Source organism: Macrobrachium rosenbergii, chromosome 20 (assembly GCF_040412425.1).
Source record: "Macrobrachium rosenbergii isolate ZJJX-2024 chromosome 20, ASM4041242v1, whole genome shotgun sequence".
Classification (NCBI taxonomy): Eukaryota; Metazoa; Arthropoda; class Malacostraca; order Decapoda; family Palaemonidae; genus Macrobrachium; species Macrobrachium rosenbergii.
In genome coordinates this window covers 15546274-15569000 of record NC_089760.1, presented here as the reverse complement: position 1 = coordinate 15569000, position 22727 = coordinate 15546274, and the positions used below count along the sequence as shown (strand labels likewise).

Sequence of the window (22727 nt, the reverse complement as noted above, 5' to 3'; positions counted from 1 at the left end):
AACTTACCCAAATCAACAAAAGTGATACCATTATCAAACTGGTGAACAAGATATTCTAAGTCTTCAAGCAGAGTGACTTTTTGATCATCTGAATCAGACTTCTGATACTGATTGATCACTCTTGTTAAAATCTCATTATCTGTTTCCATGGAAATGTTAATTTCATCAAAGTCTTTTTTCAAATCTTCATAGGAACGAAACTTTTTTCTAGACTCAGCTGCCTCCACGCTTAACTCCTGTAAAAACAAAATTCATTTTAAACAAGAGCTTAGTTATTCTTATACTGTCCAAAAATCAATCAAAATTCTAAAAACAAATTTGCTTTATGGATATAAACTATTGCCATACATATAATTTTCTTCTAAATGGTCTTAAATGGAAAGAATAAATTTTCAGATTTAACTGGCAGGGATTAATTAGTCAGCAAACTATTCCAAGGGTGCAGCCTTTTTTACTGCACCCTCATTTTTCATTGTATCTTGCAAAACAAGCTTTCTGAACAATCTACTGGGGAGAACTTCAAAAAGCACCATCTATATCCACAAACAAAAAAACTCTCCTGAAAATATTAGTTGATTTCATTTAGTGAAATTCAGCTATACAGCTAAGCACTTGGGCACTTTCAACCATTCAGTGCTTACGAGGGTAAAAGAAAGTTGTAATGGCTGGACAGCAAGATGTAAGAAAGGAAACAGGAATGAGAGTAAAATAAAGGGCAAAAAATTTGGTGCAGCTAGGGGGCAAAGGAATACTGAAAACAACCTTTAATAATGCCCACAGAGCAGCACATGAGATGCACTCCCAGTACTACCCCTCTAGTAATGGGAAAATATCTGTTGCTTTTACATGGATTTACATCTGAGAATACTAAGACTTATTGAGCTGACTTAAACCTCTTTTCCCACTACAGAAGTCAAGTTCAGGATTTTAATAAATCTGTGAAGCAATTTTGCCTTACAATCATTCTCAGCTCTGAACAAGGGCATAAAAGAAAGAATGGCATCGACACTGCAGAAACCAACATTTCGCCAAAAGACCTGGGGTTCACTCATCCTCTTCGCAATAGCCAGAGCTACTAAAAAGAGAACTTCCATCATCAAGTGCTTTACAGAAGTCTTATCTAAGGGTTCAAAATGCTCTGTAGATATAAATTTCAAGACCACGTCTAGGTTCCAAGAAAGAGATTATACAATCTCTCAGGGATTTCAATCTTATTTTGAGATCCATATCATTAGCATTATCTAGCTGGGCATATCATAATACAGAAGAGAGCATTGACCTATAACTCTTTAAAGCCTGGGCAGACAGATTTTTGGGCATAGCTATGGAAGCAAAAAATTTTGTCTACATTAGTACAGTACAGGAAATCCTTTGAGACAAATACAATGACTGGTAGATAAGCTGCTGACTTATGGTAACTTAATGAATGACTCTCTTTTCGACTTAGTCTATCGAGATACTCTCAAAAAGCCTCAAGTTTGTAAAAGACCTTCCTGAAAATTGCAAACTCGAGATATAAAATTAGCATATGTAAGTAATACTCACATATTGGCATCATATTATATAATACAAACATAACAAATATGCATCTTTTCCATGGCTATTTTAAAATGTTATGCTTTACTTCACTGTATCCAATAATATTGTATGTATCTCATATTACTCTTGTATTATAAAATACAAAATAGCGATCAATGTTTTGGTTTGAAATCAGCTGAGGGTGACTGTGTAAAAATATCAACTGATTCCTTTTGCTATTTTCACTTCATTTCATCATAATAATGAGCTTTACATATTTATCTTTTATCTGTGTGAAAACAAGAGTAAACTGTGTTCTTTCACGCACTGTAATTCTGATTTCATCCATGTTATCGATGCACGATAATTTATAGTCATTAGCACCTTGAACATTGTTTTTTCAGCTTCAGCTATAGCTTGCAGCTTAAATTTACTAGATGAGTATATTTACTTGCCAATCTTTTCTCCATAAAAATAAGTATATACTGTAAAAATATATCAGTCCTATTCTATTTAATCTTTTCTCCATAAAAAATAAGTATATAATGTAAAAATATATCAGTCCTATTCTATTTAATGTCACTTTGTAACATAACTTCGGTAATTGTTTACTATTATCCAATGGTTGAAATGCAGGCAAAACAGCTGTTGTTATCCAATTTGTTTGTTCTAAGCAAAACAGCTGTTTCTCCTTCAGTTGTCTATGGTTGTACGCGTTTACACAAGGAGTATAACGCTACTAACAATACTGTTATCATTCTCTTATATCATTTTAACTTATTTAACTAGAAGATGGGATAAAGAGGTGGAGGAAAAGAGGTTAGTAAACGAGATACATGATAAAATCACGAGCACAATATATATAGTAATTTTTATTTGTTATTTTACTCAAATATTTTCCATGTTCATTGTAAAGCTAGATAAAATTTCTTATTGTTACTGTTTCTTTATTAATTCACATTGCTTTCAATTCTAAAAACTATGCTCAAGCCTTTACTGTCCTGCAGTTTGTATTAACAACAAGGCTTTTATCTTACTTTACAGGTACTGTTTGTTTATATAAATAGCATACACTTTATCGCAAAAAAGAAAACGAAACGGTACTATGAGAGAGAACGACTATGCGTACGTATAAAGGGGTAGGCTAACTTAATTAGTTGCTAATATATGATGACTTGGGTGTTTTTGGATGGTTTGGGGTGTTTTTGTTTGAAATGATTTTAAATTGTTTTAGTATGATAATTTATGGTATATTTTTGTTTGAACTATCAAATTAGGCAGTGAACTGTTAAAATAGGCAGTTATAAGCATTTTACAGTAGTTTAAGGGGTACATAGTATAAATATACCTGTACTTTATAGCAAAAACATGCCTTCATGTATATATACATTGAAATATCGAAGTTTCTTTTATAGCAGGGTAGGCTCGGACGCTTTAATCCGTTATTTCGGTAAGCTACTGTAATGAGGCAATTGTTTAAAAATTGGAACAGCTTTCTACAAAAAAAAGTGGAGAGGTGGCATTAGTAGTGCAAGGACATGCAATTTCACAGAAACAGAATAAATTTTGCAGTGGCCAAAATATTGAAACTTACCTCAGGAGTTTTGCCATCATCACTTTTAATATTCTTGAGAGCTTCTAATATGTTTTTTCTCAGCATCTCTTCTCTTTCATCACTCTCTGGACTTCCACTACTCATGCTTTCTTGTTCTTCACTCGATGAAGGTATGACTGCTTGCTCAATTCCAGTGTGTCCAGTATTTTTTAACTTCTCCAGAGCCTTGAAATAATTTGTGCCATCATCCCCATCCATAAGCTTGGCCTCTTTGAGGCCTGTCTGAAGATTCATGCGGATATGAAGGCCAGGAAGCACTGTTTGATCTAAAATTAAGAAGCATAAATGTTAAAATATTGTATCTCAAAGCTTTACAGATTCATTTATACTTGTAAATATAGTTATTTTAAAAACAAAGCTAACCTTTCCATTAGTAGCCAAGAATTTACATTGGCTTAAAATTCACGGTCTTCACAAATACAAGGCACATCATTCCCAAATCAAAACAAGATTGCCTCCTGGCTTTGACTGCCACAACTTCCCATTGGGCCCCATAAGTTTTCTGTTCCAGGAAGGTAAGCACTTCACTTCTTGTCTGGAAGCAAGACATTTAAGTACAGGCAGTCCCCAGTTTACGACGGAGGTACCAAAAATAGCTGTAAACCAAAAAATCGTCAAAAATCCAAAGAAAACCTTACCTTTAATGCTTCTGGTGCATTGAAAACGATGTAAACTGCATTTTATTGAGTTTTTCATAAAAAAACTCCAAATTTTGATTATTCTGCCATTTTGGAGTCATATTTCTTCCGTCGGATCGGCATCATAAGCGTTATAACCCAGGAACATGCGCTGTAAACCGGGAAATAATTTCTGATGAATATATTTGAAAAGCACTGTAACCTCAGAACGTCGTGAGCCGGCAGCCACACGAGACAACGGGCACTTGGTAAGAGTCACACAACTAAGAGCAGTATGTCCAATAGACAACGGAAGCTCTGGTGCCACTGGGCACTTTGGCACCAAAGACTTCTTCCCAGGAGCCAAAGAAGATCCAGCTAGCGCTGATTGCTCAGGAGCTACAGGTACAGGAGTTGGGCACATGGGCGCTAGTGAGCACTCTGACACCACTACATGCCCACGTGAACTCTCTGATACTAAGGATGGGTGCTTAGCAGAAGACGAGGTCCTAGAAGCGGAAGAGCGCTTACGCACAGTAGCACGCTTAGTAGACAAAAAAATGTTCCACTAACTCCGGATGATCCTGGGAGAAATGTTCCAGACTGCCCCCAAAAACTACAGGACGGAAGTCGCCCTGGAGAAGTTTCTGTAACCTTCTTAACAGGGACTGAAGGAGGCTGACACACTCCCAGGCGCACACCTATTCAGAGGGCGAGACTCTCCTTGAAAATGCCATTGGTGCAAAGGACTTGAACCACTACTGGAAGCACTAGATGAAGGATGATCCACTTCCATGGAGACGCCTTTCCTGCAGCGCTCCGTCGTAACCTGGGACGCAGCAACTGGACTGATTGAGGGGGTGACTGCCAGTGGGCAGACCCCACCAACCTCCTTTAGGCTACCAGTTTAGGGGAGTTTGCCAAGAACCTTTGCCTACGAGAATCAGCGGGACAGACAGCCACCTCCTCCTCTAACACTTCACCAGCACTTTTCAAGCTCACTTTGTCCATCAGGTCTTTCACTGAAGCACCAAATTCCTCCATTGTATTAACCAACAACCTAAACTTAAGGTTAATTCTAGACTCAAGGCTGGTACAGGCAGTCCCCAGTTATCGGTGGGGGTTCCGTTCTGAGGATGTGATGATAACCAAAAATAGCTGCTAACCGAAAATGGGCGACTTTTGGCGCTTTTTCGGCGATTTTCCAGGCTTATTGGCACTGAAAAGCACCGATTTTCGATTATCGGCACCTCTGTTAGGTATGTGTCGGCGCCTATACCCAATTATCAGTACCTCTGTTAGGTATGTATCGGCGCCAATAAGCGGAAACCAGCGATTTTTGGCGCCGAAAATTGCCGATTTTCATTGCTAGACAATCCCTGCAAAACCAGATCGCCATTAACCAAGGACTGCCTGTAACAGGGTCGGGATTGGAAGTAAGGGAGCCAGGGTGGGGAGTGGTTGGCACAGACTGAGAAGAGGGATCGGGTGGAACAACAGACAGAGAATCAGAATTACTATCATTAAAAGATTTAGCAGACACCTGACTAGCTAAAGTCTTCTTACTACCAGCTCTTGCTGCTGCCTCCCTCTTTTTGTCCCTGTCTAATTTGGTCAAATGACTATTCAAAGTCTTCCACATTTTACTATCCCATGAAACACATTCTTCACAAGTCAATTCAGGAGATCATATTTGACCCCTAAAAGTTGTGCAAAGTGTATGTGGGTCATAGCAGGCTTTAGTCAGTCGAGTATTGCAGCCTTTACTGCAATAGCTAAAGCTCTGAGAACTGAATCAGACATTGCTGACTAGTCACAAGTCAAAGAGCCTAAAGTTAGTCAATGTTCAGAAAGAAAAAGTAAAAACTGGTAAAGCTGTCTGGTGAAAACACCTGACACTATCTAACTGTGCTGAAAAGGCTACCTTGAAGATCAAAAGAGAAGAGAAAATTCCAAAAAACTACTGCTGCCAATCACTATATCCACAGCCATCAACCGGCACAAACATACTGATCTCGTATGCTGAGCTGGCTCCTCCCTTACCCCCAAAGTGGGCGGGGTCACTCACCTAGCCAAAACAATAGTAGCGCTACCGCAAATTTCAAAATTCTAGCTGCAGGTTAATACAGTAGAAACTAATAGCCATGTAATTACTTGGTAAGTAGCTTATATAAAAATGTTTTTTAAATATATTTTAATGATAAAATAAAGTTTGTTCATACTTACCTGGCAGATATATATATAGCTGTATTCTCAAGTCCGACAGAATTCCAAAACTTCGGCACACGCAGTGGGGCCAGGTGGTTAATACCCATTCCCGCCGCTGGGAGGCGGGTATCAGGAACCATTCCCATTTTCTATTCAGATTTTCTAGTGCCACTGTCTCCTGAGGGGAGGAGGGTGGGCACTATGATTATATATATCTGCCAGGTAAGTATGAACAAAACTTTATTTTATCATTAAAATATCATTTTGTTCATGCAACTTACCTGTCAGATATATATATAGCTGAATCCCACCATTGGAGGTGGGAAGAGACAGAATAGGATTTAGGAAACAAAGATATGTAGGCGATTGACGCCTTGGTTCCTTACTTGTTAGCATAGCTGACTTCGTGATTACAGTCACCAAGCCTGCTTCTGCTTTACTACAGTCTCCAGCAAGGTAGTGACCTATATAGCTGGTGAGTTCTAGATGATCTGTCCACGGGGCATGACCACAATGGGACTAGATCATAAGACCATACTGTGAGAGCAAAAGGAGCAACGACCAACCACCTGACCGAGAGCATCAACAGGTCCTGCCAAGGGACGCCAGATCGGTGGGAAGTCCCCAGTAACCAACTTACAGCTTTCGACATGCCCTCTCCCTGGTCCTGGGAGTCCGACAGAGGTCCAGGCCTAAAAAAATGTTAGCATAGCTGACTTCGTGATTACTGTCACCCAAGCCTGCTTCTGCTTTACTAGAGTCTCCAGCAAGGTAGTGACCTATATAGCTGGTGAGTTCTAGATGATCTGTCCACGGGGCGTGACCACAATGGGACTAGATCATAAGGCCATACTGTGAGGGCAAAAGGAGCAACGACCAACCACCTGACCTAGAGCGTCAACAGGTCCTGCCGAAGGGACGCCAGATCGGGAAGCCCCGTAACCCTCTTTGGCGGCTTTCGACATGCCCTCTCCTGGTCCTGGGAGTCCGACAGAGGTCCAGGCCTAGAAGCGTTATGGGACCGATCTGAAAAAAAAAACAAAATCAAGATTAAAATATACTTCCTAACCTCTAAAGGATAGGATGAGTATCGCTCCCTGCCCCGCAACACTGTGTCTGCAGAAGCGACCACAGGTCCTGCCGAAGGGACGCCAGATCGGTGGGAAGCCCAAGAACCCTCCTGTGGCTTTCGACTTGCCCTCTCCCTGGTCCTGGGAGTCCGACAGAGGTCCAGGCCTAGAAGTGTTATGGGGCCGATCTGGAGTGCGGAAAGGTATGGTCCTAGTGAATAGCAGTCTTCGATGTCGTCTTCACGTCCCCGCAAGTAATGTGAAGCAGTTAACAAATAATTTTCTAGCCAGAAGGTGGTACCCAGAAGATCGCAAAGGGACATGTTCTTCTGGAAAGCCACCGAGGTTGCAATGGCTCTAACTTCGTGAGCCTTAACTTCAAAAACTCAAGTCACTGTCTTGAACGTCGGAAAGTGCGCCTAAAATCGTGCTTCTAAAAAAGAACGCCAGTGCATTCTTAGAAAGAGGCAAATCCGCCTCTTGACAGAGCACCACAGACTGTCCGAAGGACCTCGACTTTCCTGAGTCTTCTGCAAATAAAATTTGAGAGCCCTGACAGGACACATGACTCTTTCTGGTTCATGTCCTAGAATTTCCGTCATACCCTTAATCTCGAAGGTCCTGGGCCAAGGGGTAGACGGGTTCTCGTTTTAGCAAGAACATACGGCTTAGAGAACATACTGCATTATGGCCTCTAAAACCTACATGATTATTGATAGCCTGAAGTTCACTAACTCTCTTCGCAGTAGCCAGAGCAGTTAGGAAAAAAACCTTCCTTGTCACATTCTTGAGACGCCAAGAAAGAGGCTCAAGGTATTTGACATAAAAATTTAGGACGACATCCAGGTTCCAGGGAGGCGTCCTGGAATGAGGTACCTTGACAGTCTCAAAGGATCTCAAGAGATCGTGAAGATCCTTGTTGTCGGCTGATAGTCTGAATGCAGTTAGACTCAGAGCGGGGAAGTTTTGAGGTACCTTTCGAAATGGGGCTGCCTGAGCAGATCTACCAAGGGACGTCCCCATAACCTCCACAGCTCCTGACATACTTCCTCGAGAAGGGTCCACTCGGTCGGTAGAAGCTGCCGCTGTCGACCGAGAAGATCCGCGCGGATATTCTCCACTCCTGCAACGAACCTCGTAAGGATCGTGATCCCCCGCGCATGGGCCCAAAGCAGGATCTCCTTCGCCAGGGCGAACAGGGACCGGGAACGAGTTCCTCCCTGTTTCTTGAGGTATGCCAGGGCTGTGGAGTTGTCTGAATTTACTTGTACGACTCGGCCTGACACTTGGCTCTCGAAGGATTGAAGGGCCAGCAGGATCGCCCCTAATTCCTTGAGATTGATGTGCCAGGACACCTGTTCCCCTCTCCAGGTGCCTGACACTTTCTCCCCTCATAGTGTTGCTCCCCATCCCTCCCTGGGAGCATAGGAAAACAACACCAGGTCGGGGCTCTAAAGGCATAGAGAAACCCCTTCTGCCAACCTCGAGGGGTCGAGCCACTACCTCAGGTGAATCTTGAAAACGGGAGAGATCTTCAGGTCTCCTCTAGATTCTCCTTGTCTATTCAGTTTTCCGCCAGGAAAAACTGGAGCGGCCTGAGATGAAGTCTTCCCAGGGAAACAAACTTCTCCAGAGAGGAAATGGTACCCAGCAAACTCATCCATTCCTCACCGAGCATATTTCCTTCCCTAGGAAGGATGAGACTTTTTCTAAGCATTGCTACTGACGTTCCTGGGATGGAAAAGCTTGAAAAGCCACTGAATCCATCTGAATCCCCAGATAGACGATGGACTGCGCCGGGATCAGATGGGACTTTTCTTCGCTCACTAGAAGTCCTAGGGACTTTGTCAACTCTAAATTCGCATTCAGGTCCTCCAGACACCTTGACTGTGAAGAGGCTCGGATGAGCCAATCGCCAGGTAAAGCGAGATACGAATACCTGCCAAGTGAAGCCATCTCGCCACATTTCTCATGATAATCGTGAAGATCATGGAGCTGTGCTTAGCCCGAAGCAAAGAGCTCTGCATTGAAACACTCGTCCCCCTAGTACAAACCTCAAATACTTCCTCGACTGGGGATGTATGGGAACGTGAAAGTAAGCGTCCTGTAAGTCCAGAGCGACCATCGAATCTCCTGGTCTTAATGCTCCTAAAACAGACTGGGACGTCTCCATCGTGAACTTCTCCTTCACCATGAAGCGGTTCAGTCTACAGACATCAAGGACTGGTCTCAATCCTCCCGACTGCTTCGGAACTAGGAACAGTCGGTTGTAGAATCCTGGGGAGTCCAGCTCCAGGACTTGCTCCACAGCTCTTTCTCGAGCATTTGCTCTAATAGCTCGAAAAGGATCTGTTGCTTCTCTTGATGGAATGAGGAAGACAGATCCCTGGGCGACATGCACAGAAGTGGTGAGTCGAGAAAGGGGATCTTGTATCCTCTCTCGATAACTTCAAGGGACCAGGTGTCTGCCCCTCTTGCTCTCCAGGCTCGCAAACGAAAGAAGCCTGGCTCCTACAGGTGTCTGGAGGCGCTGCAAATCACTTCCTGCCCCAAAGGTTTAGGCGGGCTCCGCCTCTGAAAAGACCTCTACCTCGGGAGAAGATCTCGAGGAAGAAGCTCCTCCACGAAAGGGCTTCTACTTCCTGGAGGTCTGACCTGACAACGACATCAAAGGGACTGCCGGGCGTCTTGACGAAAGTGGGCCAAGAGGTCTTGAGTGGCCTCCTTCAAGCTGGAGGAGAGATCCTTGAACAAGGACTGGGGGAAGAGATGGCTCGAAAACGGGAGAACAGCAAAGCCCTCTGCGACGGAGAAACTGACTTTGCAAAAGTATGACGCCAAAGGCATCTGGTGTTCCCAGGCGGTCACCCATCCAAGTACTGACCAGACCCAACGTTGCTTAACTTCGCTGATCGCACGAGAAGCGGTGCTTTCAACGTGGTATGGCCGTTGGCTGGTAGGGCCATAGGCTGTAAAGTTACAGTACAAGGCCCTCTTCTTCAAGAGGCCCGCATAAAAAGAGGGAAGCCAGTTCCTCCGAGCCATCCCTGACTGCCTTGTCCATGCAGTTCAACACGCTGGACAGCTCCCCCAGGCAGATCGAGTCGGGACTCCTAAACCTGACGTCTAGAGCCCCCAAACACCAGTCCAGGAAATTGAAGACCTCCATGGTTCGAAACAGTCCTTTCAAATGGTGATCCGTCTCCGACATAGTCCAGGACACTTTGGCAGCCGACAGGAGGGACCTTCTAGGCGTGTCGACCAAGCTAGCGAAGTCTCCCTGGGACAACGAAGGAACTCTTGAGCCGACGTCCTCCCCGGTCTCTTACCCCATACCTGCCTTGCCGCTCAGCTTGGACGGAGGCAGGGCAAAAGAAGTCTTGCCTTGGGTCTTCCTTCCTCCATCCAGGTGTTAACCTTCTTGAAGGCCTTCTTCGTCGCCAGAGACGAAGTCATCTTGACAAACCCCGCGCTCTCCTCGTCAGGACGAAGCAAACTGCGAAGGAGGAGAGAGAGAGTGCCGAGGGTTTGAAACTTGTCGCCAAACAAGTCCTTAAGAAAGGCCGGCTAACACCTGGTAGTCCGTAGACGAGGAAGGGGAGGCTGCTCAAGGACTGCAGGCTCCGACTCACAAGAGACTTCTCCCTCTTCAATGTGAAACGAAGGCCTTGCGGTCCAACACGCAGATGGGATCTACGCTTCCCGCAGACTTTGATTGCTCTGAAGCGTCACCGAGCAACCAAAGAGGCGTCCTCCCGAGTCCATCCGGCGTCCTGCACGGCAGCGAGAGGAGCGCCCTGACGAGCAGCTACAGAAGCGCCCAGGATAGCTGCTTGCGGAGCGGCCACGATGGCGGTCCAGCCGAGCGCCCTGCACGGCAGCGAGAGAAGCGCCCTGACGAGCAGCTACAGAAGAGTCCAGGATAGCTGCTTGCGGAGCGTCACGCTGGTGGTCCAGCCGGCGTCCTGCACGGCAGCGAGAGGAGCGCCCTAACGAGCAGCTACAGAAGCTTCCAGGATAGCTGCTTGCGGAGTGTCACGATGGCGGTCCAGCCGGCGCCCTGCACGGCAGCGAGAGGAGCGCCCTGACGAGCAGCTACAGAAGCGCCCAAGATAGCTGCTTGCGGAGCGCCACGCTGCAGCAGAGCGTCACGATGGCGATCCAGCGAGCAGTGAGCACGACTGGGAGACGAAGCATGCTTGACAGAAAGGCCCCCCAGTCAAAATATTGTGAAATAGGCTACCTACTTGGGAAGTCTCAACTCCCGCTTAGCCTACGAGTACTAGAAATTTGGCTCGCCTACGTTAGGCCGGTAGATTTAAATCATTTCGGCGAGATAAAACCTATTCTCGTCGTTTTAACTAAAATTATGGTAGGTTATCTCCTCACCCTGACTAAAACTAATGTTTGATACCGACCTGAGTAAATTATGGCATCTTTAACGTTTACCGTGCTACTTTGAACTCGGAAAAGCGCTTGTTTACTTTTTTACTAGGAGGCAGCCATTGCCTACGTGACGCCACTCTAGTCCCGCTGCTCTCTAGGGGAGACTATCTCCAAAAACAAACCTTACATTTCCTTTAATAACTCCATAAGTGTTTGATTTTGTTGTAACAACATAGTTACGAAAACTTTATTGGACATATCCTCTTCAGCGTCCGCCTTACGAGTCCGTTTTCACGACGTGCACTTTGACTGACCCAGCGTTACTATTGTTTCTTCTTTATTATCGCTTGACTCGCTCAAACTATGCACCTTCGCAATAGATAATATTTTGTTAGCCATCTTCCAGATGCAAAAAGGAGCACTATTAGTGCGAGAATGAAATCCTGAACTAATAAATTAGCAGGGTGGGAGGCAAAGTAAGCGATCATTTATCAAGCAAACCTGCCCCCTACACCTCATGCATAGAAAGTGAGGATCTACCGAAACTTTCGGTAGCCTCACCTTAAACTCATTCACACAACATACTCTGAAGCTAGCATAACTAGATCCAGACATCATCCAAAGAGCAATCAAAAGCAAATTCCACAAAAGCGTATGCCAATCCACAATCCAAAGACAAAACCAAAAGTCAAATAGAATACTTAAGTGGAAAATAACGAAGTTTTTAAATCCAAAGACGGAGGTACTGAAAACAGTTGTTGACAGTACCGGCGACAGAGAAAATCTGAATAGAAAATGGGAATGGTTCCTGATACCCGCCTCCCAGCGGCGGAATGGGTATTAACCACCTGGCCCCACTGCGTGTGCAAGTTTTGGAATTCTGTCGGACTTCGGAGAATACAGCTATATATATATCTGACAGGTAAGTTGCATGAACAAAATGTAAATTAGCAATTAAGATTCCTAAAAAATACCTTAATTTATTTTCATTGCCCTACACAATATAAGTAAAGAGTAGGACTACTACAAAACAAATTTATACATGCTTATATGGACAAAAGGTTTTACTGAAAAATGACATTATACACACCTGGCTTTACTATTTGCCATTCATTTGTAGGAATGAACACTTTACTTATATCAAAAGGCTTTTCCTCCATGGAAAACTCTTCCTCAACTTCTACTTCATCATCTGCTTCATCACTTTCTACCAGGACTAACTGGTGGTTTTCTGGATTTTGAGCTTCCATCAATAAAATTAGTGATGCTAGCATCACAAATAAAATACAATTTGCCAATGACCTCATTTTTGGATGATCTCTGAAAATAAAACGTAACACTGAGTTATAATTTACATTCTCTTCATAATAATGTCTCCCAAATCCAAGAATTTTATCAATCAAAGCATTCTTCTGAATCACATGGGTTGGATAATTACTTAACACAAAATTAGCTTCCACATACAAAACTTTATTTTCTTAATACTGTATCTACAATATACTAATAAAGGCAGATACTGTTTACATACTGTAATCCTAAATTAAAATACAGTTGAAGCAAATTTCTGTGATTTATAAACACAAACCTCTGCTTCTTTACTGTTGCAAAGTAATAAAATCAGTTGCCAGATGACAGGTGTGAACTCCTCACTCCAAATCTATAAAAACATTTAAGCCTGTGTTTGTTTTCATATAAATTACGTAGCATCTTACTTTTAACAATAGCAAACACCTACACCACACTTTGAGGGAAGGAAACAAAATCCAGGACTTTTCAACTGCAACTACCATCTCATAACTGAGGAATGACGTCTGAAAGTTGTTGCTTCTATGATTATTTTTAATAATAAAAAATGGATCTTCTCATATTAAGTGTATGACTACATGTACAACTGGTGACTGAATGTTCTTCTTGTACACTGTGGACATCAAAAATCTCTCACCCTATATATTCTGCAATCCTGATCATCTCCTGTGACACCTTCTGTTACACTCAGTACACAAAGCTGATTTTACCCTACATCTTTCCCACAGTATCCACAAAGCCAGTTTCTTGACCACTCTATTTCCATTACCATCTCATAAATTTAGTTTGCTTTATCACAAGTCCAAACAGTTTATGAGTCTATCTGTGCGACAGCATTCTAAGAGACACGCCAAGTAAAGAGAAAGAAGAAAACTTTCCATCATTAGCCACATATCTAAGAACCCCAGCACCACCAAAATTGCCATTTATTTCCTCGTGTCTCTTTAAACTGAACACCCTGTTGTTGCTACTCCTAGTTTCAGTATATTACGTATTTTCTTATTAATGCTAACTTTTTTTCTCCTCCATTCTTCACTCTGTATGCCAATTTTTTCTCTGCCACTTTGGGGCTTTTCTCCTTGGAGAAGATTGATGATAATTAGTTTTTCTTTTACTGGTTTGTCAGTTTATTATTTACCTTAGCCAGGTAGTTCATCATCATTTACTTTACCCATTTCAGTTGGGTAGTCTTATTATTTTTATTACAAGTTAACTTTTACCTTTTCTTGTGGCATATCAGGCATTTTTGTTATACTGTGCTTAATTATGTTCCAATAATTTATCAGGAGCTAGATTATTATTTTTCTAACAATAACCAATGTCAGTGTTGAACTAGCAAGGTGTGCAGTATATTTTTGTTGACCACTGTTGTTATTGTTGTGCTATAATTTTATAATTTGTGGTAACGTTAGCTCGAAGGAGATGTGCTTGTGCTCCTGGTGTAGTGTAAATGTTTTATGTGTACATTGACTACTGATGGTCTCATCTCCTCATGATTTTAGCAAGCACCTAAAAGTTCTCAGTCTCATATGTTACAGTCTGTGATGCTACTTAGGTATGATCATCAACAGAAATTAGGTTTGGAGCCATCAAAGGGAACAATGAATCTAGGAATGGATCTGGATACCGTATTCCCTAAAGTCTTACCCTCTATAAACATAACAGAAATTCATGGTACTGTTGAATAAGTTCCTGAGTTTGCAAGCACCTCCAGCAAAGTTAAGGACAAGTAACCAACCTTAGGTCACTTGCCATCTCTAAAAAATCTGGTTACTGCAAAACCTGTAGCCAATACTTCAGCACGGATAACACAATGTACACTGGACCCCAAAAGGTTCTGAACCTGAAATGCTAAGCTATTTCCTCAGTAGGCATGTCCTCAGTGGGTACTACTACTGTGCACAATAGGCTAGTCTTAATAGGAATTTAAATTTACATTCTGAATTGGGAAATACTATAATATATTAACTCCTCATCAACTTGGAATTCAATATAAAAAAAATAGTTGAATGATGATCATTCTGGCCTTTTTTCATAGGGAACATGAAGTGCAAGTGAATAATAAAGTATGTATCTATCCATAAAAATATGAAGAGTTTGTCATATTCTAACCTCATTATTGTTGTTCTGAAAGTGTTTTGCTACTTCTTCAACACTGTTTGGGAAGTGTTATTTCCTCTTCAAGCATGCACAAAATATGAGAGCTTGTGCAATCCTTTTTTTTCTGTTACAAAGGTTAGACAACTTTTTATCCAATGCAAACTTCAAAACTTCTAGTAAGGTTCCCAAATGGTTTCAGACTGGCCCTAGTTTCCACCACTCAATACACTGTATATGCAGTTTAATAAAGGCTGCAAGTGTAGGGTTTGCTGATGGCCAATGTAAGAGCCAAACTCAAGACATAACACTTCATCCATCTGAAAGAGTCCCTTCCTGATAAATGCCTCCCTCCAATAATGAAGTCAGTCACAAGGAATAGAACTAGTAGAACAAATATATGCCCTCTAGCTCTTCCTCCCAACCTTATGGTACGGAACAAACAGTATGCAACTAAAGGGGAAACAGACCTGCCAGGGAGTAGCCACCTTCCCAGTTAGGACCAATTGCACAATGTCTGGTTAAGATTAACTCCTGGATTTCAATTTTATGATATATGGTGCTCTAGGTCAGGTGTTCAAGATAGGGAGGTCCAGGAAGCAAAATCCCCCTAGTCAGGTAGGGCCCAGCACCCTTGGTTGGTTAGTTTGGTTATCATTTACTCAAAAATTACTCTAAGCTAGGTGAGGTTAAGTTGTGGTAGGGGGAGGGGGAGTTGTCCAGTCAGGTAGAACCCAGAGCAACGGGTTAGGTTAAATTGGCAAAGGATTATGTATGATACATCCACAGGCTAATTGGGCTTGTGACATCTATGTTCTTTGTACTAATTTGTGTAATTCTAAGGAAGAGCGCTTCATGGAGATACTGTTTAGAAATGAAATTTTTTGACTGAACAATACAGAAAAGGATGTATATAATCCAGTAGTACAAGTGAGATAACTTGAAAATTAACTGAAATGAGAAATTTACTGTCTTTTGTTTATACTCTTCCTTTTATTCCCAAGGGGATGAATGTAAAAACATACACAAAAGACAAATTGATTATTATCTCTTTATATGTCTCTGATTATCTCAACTGTACTACAGTACAAACACACTTTTCTATATTGTTCAGTCAAAGAATTTCATTAAAACCTCACAGGACAGGCTAAATATATATTAAGCACACCCCAAGATTGGGCAAACTTTAAGGTTGGCCAATCTAAGAAAAAAACACACCAATGGAAAGAGGAAGATATGGAGATGCACATGGTGTAAGAAAAAAAAAATTCTAAAAAATTTTCTGTACCTTCCACGGGAAATTGAAAGTGAATATTTACAACCCTGTGCAGGGTCTCTTTTACAAGACACTCGTGATAATATGCTAATTTTACCAAGTTGTACATCTTTTTTTCTAATAATTAATTTTATTTTTTGTAGAATCATAATTACAGCTCACTAAATATCATAATAGATAAGAACTAAAATAAGTAACAAATTCTGAGTACATTTACAGTAAAATACTTACGAGATTTACCGAGATGAGGAGATGCAGTACCTTTTTTGTGGGGTATACATGTTTTTCTTAATATTTCTTTGCACTTTACTTTGAACATTACAATTACAGCTGAACTACTATCATAAAAGATAAGAACTAAAACCAACAGCAATCCCTGGGTATATTTATAAGCAAATAAATAAAAAGATGTCTAGGGGCTAGGGAGAGGCAGTACATCACTCCACAAAATCTCACAGCACACTGAGCAACCTCTCCCATAATGAGCAACTACAGTTGCCGTAAGTCACTTATGGCCCAATGAAGTGATTTGAACATTTTTCCTGCTAAATTCATCCAAACTGTTTGGTGCGCAACATTAATACTCATAGGAGTTGGCCCCATGTTTGCTCAAAACCTGTTATAGTTCCTCATATGTTTATCCCCGTCCAGTAAGGGTTAATAGACATCTGTGTGTGGAATTCTCCTTAGAATTACTGTAATTTGTTGTAGGCCTATGATGGCCAAACCTACTACTTATCTTGTGGATTATACATTTTAGGCAATTCCAGGAAGTGAAACCCACTCAAGTTCAATTTTTCTCCACCACAAAAACATTACTTCCCATTACAGTACTCGCTTACTTCTTAAATAGGCTATAGACTACAGTTGAGGGTTAAGGTAACGCAAAAGTATAGGGTTTGCACCAACATTACTCATCTAAAATGTGATTTTCCCAAGTTATTTGGGACAAAGTTTGCTGACAATGCATTTCAATAATTAATATTGCAGTTCACAACTGTGGGATTAACCATAGCCAATCAAAAAACGAAGAGAAAACTGTGGACGAAAATCAAGGTGGGCTAACCTATGCAGGGTTGGTTTTAAGCTAACCCTATTAGACCAATTTCATCAAGTTGGATCCCGCGCCTTAAGGGGGCCCCGTGCCAGAGTTGCCGTTTGAAGCCTTTTCTTTACTCTGAGAGGAATAAACAGCTACCGAAAATATGAAATGAAGAATGACGATGTAGGCCTATTATTCCTCACATTGTTATGCACACTATATTAACAGAAAATTTCACGAGAGATTAAACAAGTTGGCGATGTTATCCATAGAAAATGGCAATGCTAAAACCATTGACTTTGAAATTATTCTGAAAGACTTTGCAAATAAAAACGCAAGAAAAGTATGTTCTAACAGACCTATATATAAACGGTACGTTTGTAATTGCCTTGGGCTACTACATAGTTCTACCCCACATTGTATTGAAAAATGACAACTTTCACAGTCTTTCAATATTTAGTATATCAAGCATTTAATGTTTGTTTTTTAGTTGTCGGGTATGTTTACTCTACATCAATTTTCTAATTGGGCCACGCGATTCCTAGACCGGCTCTGAACCTACTAGGCTAAAGACTGAGCTACTACCCTAGAGCAGCAAAATTTGGCTAAATTATCAAAAGACGGAAAAAAAAAATGTCACGTAATGACACTTACAATGAGGAGTCAGCCTATAGCCTATCTCACGGTTTACCGTCGTCAACGTTAGACCTAAGAGAACTGCGAAGCTGGGGAAAATTAGACCAGACTAGCTAAATAAAACAAGTAACAGTTGTCAAAAGGGTTTACAAAACATGTACCACTGCAATTACATACCCGTGTCACAGATTTTCTTCAAAGGTACAGAAATACCACCACACACACATCTAAGACATCAACACTATTAACGGTCCGGTCTTTCCTCCATCTCCATAAATACAAAACAAAGCTGATGCAACGAATTTCAATGTCGTGTACCAACCATCAAACCCCACGTCATGTCAAACGTACATTCATCGACCCCTAACTTCCTCTGGTTTACTCTTCAAATGGAAAATTATATTAGGGTATAGTAAAATACTTTGTCCGTTTGTCCACCAACACATATATATATATATATATATATATATATATATATATATATATATATATATATATATATATATATATATATATATATATATATATATATATATATATAAATATAAACTTTTGTCTCAGTAGATGCTGGTTCCAGAGGAAGATAGACTGATCAAAGCCGTATTCACACTTAAACTGCATATATATATATATATATATATATATATATATATATATATATATATATATATATATATATATATATACATATACATGTGTGTGTGTATACATGGCGTTCTCTCCCTACCAATCACTGACAGGCATATTCTAACTGCTCTTCTTTCTTATGAAGACTTTGAAGAAGTAAAATGCATCTGGATTCAGTGTTGACATAATGGATTGGAGGATGAAAATATTAGCATATTTTCTATGACGGTATTTCACCAAAGGGTTTTTATAATGCAATGATGCATCAGAAAGAAGACTAATTCGTAGCACAGTTCACTTCCCAAGCTTCACTAGTCTTCGTGATACTGATACAAATGTTAACCGTAGGATAGGAGGCCTAACGGCAAATACAGTTATCCTATCACTTTTGTTTTAAATAACAAGTCGTTTCTCTCATCAACGCGACGGCCAGGCCACATTCATACTTTAACGGCTGAATCGGGGATAAACCACGTAAGAAAAACTTCCTCAAAGTTCGCAGCTTCCTACACCTACTCAAAAAAGAGATCATCAACAGAACGTTAACCACCTACACATGGTGCGCCATTCACCTCTGTCTTGCATGAATCATCGCTCCATTGGATAATCACTTTCATGATTTAGCTAACCCATTTCAATTCTTCCCTTTTTTTTCTCAGGTCCACAATTTCTGAATTATATACCTTTCACCAACTTACTGTTTTTCATTCTTTCCCCATGACCAACCTATATCAACAATCCTGCAACCTACGTTGACCACATATACTACGTAGGCAAACACTTCATCACACTTAAAAACAGAAAAATTGACTCAATGGGGATCTTTATCCACATGCTCTTAGAATAGTGTCAACAAATAAAATGGTTACTCTAATAATAAAATTATAAGCAAATTAATAAGTCAGAAATCTAGAATAAGTTATTAAAAAGAGTGAAAAAATGATGAAGACAAAAACTCGCTAATATGCAGAATAGTGAAACAAACAATGAAATCTAATTCAATAAATTACGAACATGAGCTATTATGCACTTAAAATCAAAACCCCAAAATTCTTTATATGAGAAAAGGAAGAAAACACAAAAGTTCAATTTTCATTGTGAAATGCAATAATAATAATAATAATAATAATAATAATAATAATAATAATAATAATAATGATGATGATGATAATAATAATAATAATGATAATAATGATAATAATAATAATAATTGTAAACACCATTTGTATTACTTTATATATATTACTGTGGATTTATTTTACTTGTTTTACAATAACGATAAAATGATAAGTCATCAGTAACACTAATGATAATAATCGGGCATACAATGGGCAATGCTTCAATGTAATGTCGTTCGTACCATCACATATTATTGAATGTCGTTCACTGAGAGGAAATCTTTCCCAAAGGATTCATATAAGAATTGAATAATCTGCTTTCTCGACATGTATTTTTAAGAAATATTTTTACATGTAAATATTAGTTGGACAGGTAAGTAGTCTTAGACTAAATCAAAGAGAAATTATAAAAATTATCTGACACAGGATAAGGAAATATTTACACTGCCTAAAGACAACTAAACCAGATGCAGAATCACTTGTGTGTCATATCAGTACTGGCAGATGGGGCGACATAAGGTGGCTAAAAGCTGGATTAAGTGTACATCAGAAACATATCATCTTATAATTTATTAGACAGTGAGGTGGTGGTCCAACGCTTTATGCTAGTCGGCATTCTTATTTCCTATGGGGAGAAGGATAAGAGACACGGGAACATGAACTACGGAACCAGGACAAGAAATGTATCTGCTGAGGCAGGCTGTAGTTTACAGGGGGTGGTTGATCCATAATTTTTTTGTTCAATTAATTAATCTTGATCTCCAGGAGCATTTTACTTACAATGAACATGCATTTTCAACAAAAGAATATGTATGCCATAAATGAAAGCAAAAGTATTGGAAAACCAAACAGAACAAGAAATCTAGCTAACCATTTCTCCTAGCTATAGAACAAAGACAACGTTTACGGGATTTTCAGTTTTAATGTTTTCGTTTGAAAACAATTCTCTCTCCAAACAAAACGTATCGAAGTAAATTAATGTCTTATATAAAGTAACAGAAACCAAAATTCTTTCTGACAACTAGTCGTTATTCCTCTAAACATAAGAATGGAATTATTTGAGAGGCTTTACTTTGACGGACAGCACGAACTATACCGCGATTTCATTTCGAGACCGCGCAATGTAGACTGTAGAGCGGCAACGGAGCACCGAACGTATTGTCTATCATTCTAAATCTTCAACCCATACGGCAGGCATTGTTTTTGCTACTACGAGCGTAAATATTATTACATGCCATGTTGACGTATAACATTAATAGGCGATGATAATTTAGAAATTTAAAATTTTTATTTATTCAATACCATTCTACATGTTCTAAAAACTAGATACATTGAAATTGTTGTTTACTTTCGAAAGCTATTGTTCAGCTTGTATCCATGAGTAGATTGATTACATTAAGTGACATTTTTCTTTACATATTTATTATAACTAAATTTGTGTTCTGTTACAGCTTCTTGCCATTATTTCTGAGACTAGATACAAGTAACAGCACATCGGTTGTCACAAATATCTACAGCACACAATTATGCAAGAGACCTTCATAAGTAATGTTCCTTAAAATAAAAGGGAAATATTGGACACTTGAGTAAACAAACTCATTGTTGCCGTGAACCCACGTCCCATTTTCACAAGTTTCTGATAATTATTTTAGAAAAACTCTTTTGTTTTTCAAAATATTCAAAGTAATGTTATTATGTTGTGGCTTCTCAATAACCCTCCTCAGTGTGCATTTTATGGCATGTTCTTTACATGGAAAGAGAGAGAGAGAGAGAGAGAGAGAGAGAGAGAGAGAGAGAGTGGGGTTGGCTAGGAGTAATCATACATATGAAACTTAGGCATATGTTTTGTAGAATTCTTCTCTGAGCCTCTTGACTATATAGCACAAGCATCTCGATTTGTCCATGTTAAACAAGTCATTATGAAAGTCAAACTCGAAGGACTGATCATTTGATTATTGCTTGCCATTCACATCTAGAATGGGAATTCTATGCCTTCGTCTGTTCGCTGAATAACTAACTACCTTGTCTGCTGAAGAGGAAGTTTTGTCCTCACTTGGAAAGAAAAAACATTTAACCCCCATTTTTCCTGGAACCCCAAGCTTATTTAGGGCAGAAATAATAATTTCGAACTCTTTAACGGAAAATTTCTTTTGACATCTAACACAATGATTCAATGAAGGTGATAATTACTGTATTATTCTCGAGAAATTTTTCAATACGACAGTCTCCCCGCATAAACTCTTTATTTAGGTCAAGTTTCCATTAATTTCGTTGGTTTTCTCTTTTCCCCAACCTGTGGTGTCAAAATAATATTTGTTTTCTTGTTGTTCGTTCATTTTGAAAGATCAGGCAGTTTCATAAGGAATCGAAGCTCATGCTTATTTCTAAAAAAAAAAAAAAAAAAAAAAACCCAGTTAGAGTTAGTAAAAAGAAACAGGAGTGTTAAGAATTTAATGAAAAATCTGAACAAATACATTGATAGTGAGGACAATAAAGGACATGAGGAAGGTCATGAGGAAAAGGAAATTGAAATGCAAATGGAGAGATGCTGCATGAGGAGAAACCGTCGATGGGGTGATTATTTAAAGATTTGTTGAATGAAAGAGAACTGAAAAGGTGCAGATCTGAATGGAGCGAGACGGGAGGAGTTGAATGTCCATTAGGAATGCCTGGAGAGGTAATTGATGAGGATATAAGGAGGACAGTTGAAAAACAGAAAGCACCAGGGGTTGATAAATCACAAGTGGGGTGCTGTAGTATGGTAGTGGAAGTGTCATTGAATGGTTTGTTAGAATGTGTAGGGAATGTCTAGATGAGGGAAAAGCTTGAAAGGAATGAGTGAGGGAAATTATAGTTCCTCTGTAAAATAATAAAAGTGATAAAATGACTGTCAAAATTATAGTGGCATATCATTTCTTAATATACCCATGGAAGTGCATAGCTGGATTTTGATAAGGAAAGTAAGACAGGTGGCAGAAAGATTGGGAGGCAAAGAGCAGAGTTGATTTAGACAGGAATTAAGGTGTATAGATCAAGTGTTGTATTAATAAACAGCTGCGTGAGAACTTTGAAAGTAACAGGGGGAAAGCTGTACTAGTCACACATGGACACTGAAAATCCTAATGATGTAACGGTTAAATATCTAATGAGAAATGTGCTGAAGTGTGGTGCAGTAATTAATTGAGAATAATTAAAAGTTTCCATGACAAATG

General features: G+C 40.0%; 1 protein-coding gene and 1 non-coding gene across 3 annotated transcripts in view; both read right to left on the bottom strand.

The window, feature by feature from the left end:
- Sil1 (Sil1 nucleotide exchange factor) overlaps positions 1 to 18150 on the bottom strand; it is a 35061-nt gene extending 16911 nt beyond the window's left edge. The window contains exons 1-4 of one of the 2 annotated variants that reach the window (XM_067122005.1): positions 17948 to 18150; positions 12505 to 12734; positions 3113 to 3399; positions 8 to 236 (exon numbers count right to left, since the gene is read on the bottom strand). In XM_067122005.1, coding sequence (XP_066978106.1) covers positions 8 to 236; positions 3113 to 3399; positions 12505 to 12721 — 733 coding nt within the window. In that variant the 5' untranslated portion in view covers positions 12722 to 12734; positions 17948 to 18150. Of the gene's footprint in view, positions 1 to 7; positions 237 to 3112; positions 3400 to 12504; positions 12735 to 17788; positions 17902 to 17947 lie in introns of those variants that run through there. The other variant, XM_067122006.1, reaches the window with a different exon arrangement.
- On the bottom strand, positions 9864 to 9982 carry LOC136849342 (5S ribosomal RNA). Its single transcript, XR_010856296.1, has one exon. It is a non-coding gene; the product is annotated as a 5S ribosomal RNA (ribosomal RNA).
- Positions 18151 to 22727: the final 4577 nt, after the last annotated feature.